Source organism: Pinus tabuliformis, chromosome 9 (genome assembly GCF_031772625.1).
Source record: "Pinus tabuliformis cultivar Carrire ecotype Pingquan chromosome 9, CPIR1, whole genome shotgun sequence".
Lineage (NCBI taxonomy): Eukaryota > Viridiplantae > Streptophyta > Pinopsida > Pinales > Pinaceae > Pinus > Pinus tabuliformis.
The window spans coordinates 1293758519-1293765398 of NC_142307.1; the positions used below are offsets into that span (position 1 = coordinate 1293758519).

General features: G+C 38.4%; 1 protein-coding gene across 5 annotated transcripts in view; it reads right to left on the reverse strand.

The window, feature by feature from the left end:
• The window catches only part of LOC149153295 (flowering time control protein FPA-like), a 140545-nt gene extending 135957 nt beyond the window's left edge, over positions 1-4588 (reverse strand). For all 5 annotated transcript variants that reach the window (XR_016263805.1, XR_016263806.1, XR_016263804.1 and 2 more), the window contains exons 1-2: positions 4402-4588; positions 3936-4268 (exon numbers count right to left, since the gene is read on the reverse strand). Coding sequence is in view for 2 of the 5 variants with exons in the window: in XM_089446105.1 (XP_089302231.1) it covers positions 3936-4268; positions 4402-4470 (402 nt within the window). In the remaining 3 variants the exon portion in view is untranslated. The remainder of the gene's footprint in view (positions 1-3935; positions 4269-4401) is intronic.
• Between the last annotated feature and the right edge of the window lie 2292 nt (positions 4589-6880).

The window sequence follows — 6880 nt, forward strand, 5'->3', positions numbered from 1 at the left end:
GCAAACAAACAAAAATACACACAAACTGAAGTTGCAGTCAAACCAAAATGCCTTCATTGTCAAAGAACCGGTCATTTGGAAGATCAGTGTTTTGATCTCCATCCTTGTCACCATTGTGGCAAGTCAAATCATTCATCAGCACAATGCAGCAAACAACAACAATCAACCAGATTGAAGATAAATTATTCATGGATTGATCCCTGGGAATGGTCATCCACGATCAGAAGATTGTATAAGTTTTACAATCGAATTCACTCACACATATTGCAGCCAACAGTAAAAATGAAGATGGTACTCTCGTGCAGTTGAACGGGGGAGTACACCAGTGAAACACTCCTACACCTGAAGGGGGGGAGTTCAGAAATAATTTGAAGAAGATTGTCTCTCCTTTCAACTAACAAAGGGGGGAAAATGTCAAAGAAATTGACAGTGGTTGTCAAACTAAAAATCTCGACAACATCAACAAAGCAGCCAGTGGGCATTTTCATCAGCAAGTGAGCATCAACAAATTCGCCAGTGGTGATCGACAACAAAGTCAATAGTGAGCAATTTTCAAACACAGCAAAAGCAACAGTGAGTTGTTTTTCAACGTCATCAGCCAGTGGGCGATCATCATCAACAGATTCGCCAATGGGCGTTCATCAACTTTTGTTAGTGGACAAACAAATATGCCAGTGGGCGTTCATCAAATTTTTTTAGTGGACACAAGATGCTGATTTCAAGCAAAGGACAGTTGGATCCTTTTGCAGCTTGGCACGTGATGGAGTTGTCAAGTGATATTCGGAGATGAATCAGACATGCAGCTAACTCGTGGCCTCTTCATATTGCAGTTTTTTCATCATCCAGCTTTGGCGGTTTTTCAAGCAGCGTTTTTGAAGATCAACATGAGAACTCGGAAGATGGTTCCTCGTTCTTATTTTGGACTTATAGCCTCACTCTCATATGTTAAAACAATTCTAAGTCCAAATAATTAAATTAATTAAAATCATGAAAGTTAGGATTTAATCATACCTTTCTAGATTGAGTTTGTTCCTCATGGGTAGGAATTAGTTTAGGCCTAGTTGGTTGAGAGATTCTCTCCAACTAGTTAAGCTCCTAGATTAGTGTGTTGTTGAGATATTTTCTCAACCATAGTGTTCAAGATAAACGTACTATCTTGAGACAAACTTCCTCGTGTATTTATTTGTACTATTATCATTCTTTGTACATTGGATTACATTGAGAGTGTGAGGAATATAATATAGTGAGGCACTGGCCTTTTCTGCCATGTTTGGTTTGGGTATATTTCTACTATTTATTTTATGAATGTTTTATTAGTTGTTTATTAATTAAAGATGTGGGAGATACAGCTGATTTAAAATCAACTATTTTTTCAAAACGTTTTGTGGCAGCAAAACAATTTCTACAAAAACATAAAAAGTATATACACCTTTTTCAATGTGGGCCTACTCAAAATACTCAAAAGTATGCAAATTGGGTACTCATTGACAAGTGCTTTAATTTCGTTAGTTTTGGTTGATATTTACTTTTCTTGGTTTTCATTGACACTTTCATTCCAATATCAATAGATAAAACAGTAATTGCTTTGATATGAAGGAACGTCTATTGAAGTACTATTCTACATTGTCCCTGCATAACATAGTGCTTCGACTTGGATTGGATTTCAATGGATATAAGTGCTCCTAAAAAGTGTACAAAGAAGAAAATATGCGGATACACAATAGTGAGTACCTCTTAATTTTGTCAATACCTCTTCATTCATCAAATGTGTGAAATTAGGGTTACAATGCACCTCAAACAATTATCATCCTTCAAAACTTCTCATCCTTTGAAATTTTTATTCAGTGACTTGACCCTTCATTGTTTAGTATTTATCCTCCCTGCATTTATAGACCACTAATATCCCTACACCACCAACGCCAACACCATGTCACCTATCCGATGATCACCAAAACTTCCACCACCTAAGCTCCCAACAGCTTCAAAGTGCCTACTATAAAGATGCCAAATGATTGACTCACATATCCATTTGCAAGGGACGAAATTCAACCATATACGAAGTGAACTAAAAACGATAATGTGAACTAAAAACAACTTTTACTTAATATGGGTATCTCCTTTGCTTGCTACGGCAATGTTAATACTCATCAAACATTAGCCCAACCACTTTTTTCCCATTAATACTTGGTTTGATCCATACAATAATGGTTTCATGAAGAGTTTAACACAATTCAAGCCAAACCAAGTGGTTGAATATCTTACAAGGAACTATTGTTGAGATGTACATATGATTCAAGTTCAAGGTTGTCATATACAACCAAGGAAGAGATCTTTAATCTCATCCTATGAACTCGTACTTCAACCCTAAAACCCTTCCTATGACACCAGATATACCAAAAAACTCCTTTTCACCTTGTTCTACATGCCCATCCAACAATTCATTTTGATCTTCCCATTCACACAGTTCAGGGGTGTGCTTGTTGTATGAGTTTAAATTCTATTAATAAAAATTGTATCAATTTAAACCACCTGATGTCAATTATAGTACATTTATTATACTCAACAAAAAGAACCTATAGACAATTGACACATGGTAAGGTGTCCACTAACTGCATATGCTGCACATGCTTGTTACTTTTAATGTATAGTTTTAATAGAATATATAAAATTTTGGTTGTCTTTTATTGATAATCCATATAATTTATAAAGTGAAAAAATTCAGTATGTTAACTTCCAAGTATGCCCCTTATACACTTGCGTTTCCCGGAAACTTATAACAGCCTGAAAGTCCTGTGCTAATGCCGAAATGCGCTGGAAATACATCCATGCTAGGTGAAATTCAACTCTGAGCAGCAGGAACTAAATAGTTCCATCAGGCAAAAGAATAGGGGAAGGCAAGCAAATTCTTGACAAAAAGCTGAAAGAAACCCTTATAATTGAAACGGGTAAAGGAAGGCAAATAAACCAATCTGGAAAAGAAGGCAAATAAACCAAATTGGTTGCCCAGACAAGGGTTTAGAGAAAACTTAAACAGAACTTCTTATCCAAACAAGCAACTGAAAGAGCTTAACCAAAATACTTTAGACAGACACGGAAACTTATAACAGCCTGAAAGTCCTGTGCTAATGCCGAAATGCACTGGAAATACATCCATGATAGGTGAAATTCAACTCTGAGCAGCAGGAACCAAATAGTTCCATCAGGCAAAAGAATAGGGGAAGACAAGCAAATTCTTGACGAAAAGCAGAAAGAAACCCTTAAGTGAAACGGGTAAGGAAGGCAAATAAACCAATCTGGAAAAAGGCAAACAAACCAAATTCGTCGCCCAGACAAGGGTTTAGAGGAAACTTAAAAAGAACTTTTACGCCAAACAAGCAACTGAAAGAGCTTAACCAAAATACTTTAGACAGATAAATATAAGGGAAATTTGATAACAGCCTAAAAGTTATGGGCTAATGTTGAAATGCGCTGGAAATGCATCCATACTAGGTGAAATTCAACTCTAAGCGGCGGAAACTGAATAGTTCCATCAATCTAAAAAAATAGGGAAAAACAAGCGAATTCTTGGTGAAAAGCTGAACGAAACCCTTAAGTGAAACGGGGAAGGAAGGTAAATAAACAAATCTGGGAATTAAGGCAAATAAACCAAATTTGTCTTGCAAACAAGCGTTTAGAGGAAATCTAGCAGAACTTCTTAGCCAAAGAAGCAATTGAAAGAGCTCAACCCATATATTTTAAAGAGGCAAAGGTTTAAAGGAAAATTGAAAAAATCCCCCAGGAAGCAGAGTTCCGATTAAATATCTTCAAATAATCAAAAGTTTGAAGAAGATTGATCAAAAATCTCATATCGAGAAAAGCTAAGGGTTTATGGACAATTAACAAAAAAACCTCCACCAGACGAACAGACAAAGCGCAATGATATGCAAAATCCTTACCGCCCGGGCAAATTCGATTTTGAGAAAGCTGTCTCCCATGGCCGCGCCCTGCAGACCCTCCTTGGCCGCTTTGGCATGCTCAATGTGCTTGAAATACACAAACGCGTAGTTCCGCAGCGGGTACAGCGATATACTGTTGATCTCTCCAAACTTAACAAACCTTTCCATGAGCATAGGCTCTGTGATCTCGCTGGTCACATTACCTACCCATAGATTCTGCGACGGTGGAACTTCCTCCTCCTCGCCTCCCTTCGCCTGGAAGGCATTCCCCGGCAGCGGCCCCCCGCGAGGGCCGCGGATGAAATGAGCTCCGCCGACGGGAGTAAGCACATTCTGCATCAAAAAGGAAGCGGCGTGAGTTAAACAAATGGAGGCTAAGAATCGAAAGCAAATACAGTTCAAGAGAAGCCATATTCGCACGAATCGAAAGCAAAAATAGTTCAAGCGAAGCAACATTCGCACTTACCGACTGCCACAGACCGGGCCGCAGAGTAGCGCCTCTTGGATTGGCCATTGGTTCCCCTCGAAGTTGCATCTCATAACCCTTCCTCGCTGATCGCTCTATCGCCTACCGACGGAGGTATCGAAGAATCACATATACCAAATATGAAATATGAGTGGCAGGAGGGGTTTGCTATTGAGTTCTGGGCATTATATATAGGTACGGTGTTTCTATTATTTATTATCAATATCGTCGCTGAAATAAAATTTGTATTTATCATCGCTTCAAAACAGGAATAAGGGTGTGGTAAATAAAGGGTGTGTTTACTTTTGGCCAATGGTGCATGTAACGTGTTGACCCCGTCTCTTCTCTTCCACTTGCAATTCATTCGGTTTTGTTCCATGACACGTAGACTTGGCTAGCAAAATGCACCGGGTGGCCTTCCTCATGTACGTGGAATGCTTACACATTTATTACTCCAAAGGTTGTATTATTTGGTCCATATTGTTCATAGGACCAAGTATTTTGTGGAATGAAATTATCATCGTTCCAACATAATGTGCAACACATTAAAATGTTTATGAAAGGTTGTGGGGAGAGCAAGGTTTTCTGGAACCATTTTAAGAAGAAATTATTTTAATTTTTACGAAGTTAAAGATAATCTATGGGACAGAGGGCTTAACAATCGATAAATTTTTTGTCTTCATTTGGTTACCACTAGTTACACTATACTATCTTATCATCTTCATTGTTTTTGCTATACAAACTTGCTCGCTTGTGTATTAGTTTTGGAGATTTCTCTTCTTATTCTTGTTATTAGTCATTGGATTGTTTGTGCCCTTCATGCCATGAATATGGCATGTTTTGTAGTATTTCCAACCATGTTCGCTCGCCTCTTTACTTAAGTTGGATCTTGTTATAGATACATTTTAACATTTGGTTTTATTTGTTTTCTTTATTTTCTCCTTAGTGTGTTTCTCGATATTTTTGATTCGTTTTGGCTCTTTTTCCATGTGCCAATATATTCCTCTGCTCTTAGTATCTCTACCTCTTTTAATTTCATTTATTCTCCCTCTCTTGGATGCATGCTAACCCTATGTTTTTATAGGGTATGGCTCGTCGAGGTTCAAGTCATCGAGTTGCAAAGCCTATTCTCAACTTATTGTGCCTTGGGCTTGTTAGATAGCAAAATCTTCAACATATGTTTATAGGCAACAAATAACGAGGGATGCCCAACAAGAGATAGCAAGTGTGGAGGATGAAGCATGTCTCGAATATGGTCTTGTTCTAGATGAGGAGATCGACATAGAATTGATTGTGTGGATACTTGATGTAGGCCACACTAAAGGATGCACCACCAATTATTACCACATTGTAGATTTATTGTAACACCCTCCTCCCACATCCACCCAAGTAACCATGCCAACCGGGGTAAACATGAGACGAGAGGCTATTATGATCAGATTCGACCTCCTATATGATCTTAAGGAAGTGGAATCGATGGAACATCACACATAGTCATCCAACATCATCAACAGAACCCTCATGAGACAAGTCAACCACTCAAACAGACTGTCCCTAGGTCTCATTGTTGTTATGGATCTCTTAGGCCATAGTCGCTCTCATGTTATGGGCAAGGGAGCGACCAGCAACATAAAGTCGCTCTCACATGCCTGCCTGCTAGCAACTGTGGACCAAAATTGCCAGTTCTGTGCCAGCAACCCCGGGATTTAAGCAACTTTTTCAGACCCAGAGCCGAGGCCACTTCCCAAAATGGAGTGATAGCTTGAAATCATTAAAAATACAGGGAAACAATTATGCAAAAGCAATAAGCTAAAAAAGAATATAACTAGACCCCTAGTAGCCATTACAAGCATTTCATCAAACATATCATCAACTTGTAACATATAAGTGTAAACAACAGAATTAAGTGTAGGGATCTCATACTTATTTGAGAATCGCTATGAACCATTGTTCCCTCATGTCATTTGCTGCATTATCATCTATTATGCCATAGATACATTATGCATTCTTTTACAAGTAAAAACATGTTGAGAGCTATACATAGTTGTTGTCATAAAATATACATATAACCAACATAATAGAAACAGAAATACCATAAACATGTCAGCCATCAAAATCAACATATACATCAATACATTTGCACATGAAAATCAAGGGAATGAATTTCTCATTAATGAATGCATTAAACCAACCGGAGATGGGACTACCACCTTCCACCCAACCATAGAATGGCTGAGCCAAATCTCTCTTCAACCATTCACCGCCATGCCATATTCCAAGCATGAATGTGGGACTCAAACCAAAAGAACCAACCTGGGCATACCGAGGCTAAACCACCTCACCCTCATCAATAGAAACCAAGCTTTATTGTAAGCATCTCATATCACTAGCCATCACAATGAACACATCATAACATGCTTTGCCTTGATCTCCACCCAATCATTAATCAAACAAGCATGGATACCACTAGATTTCTCCA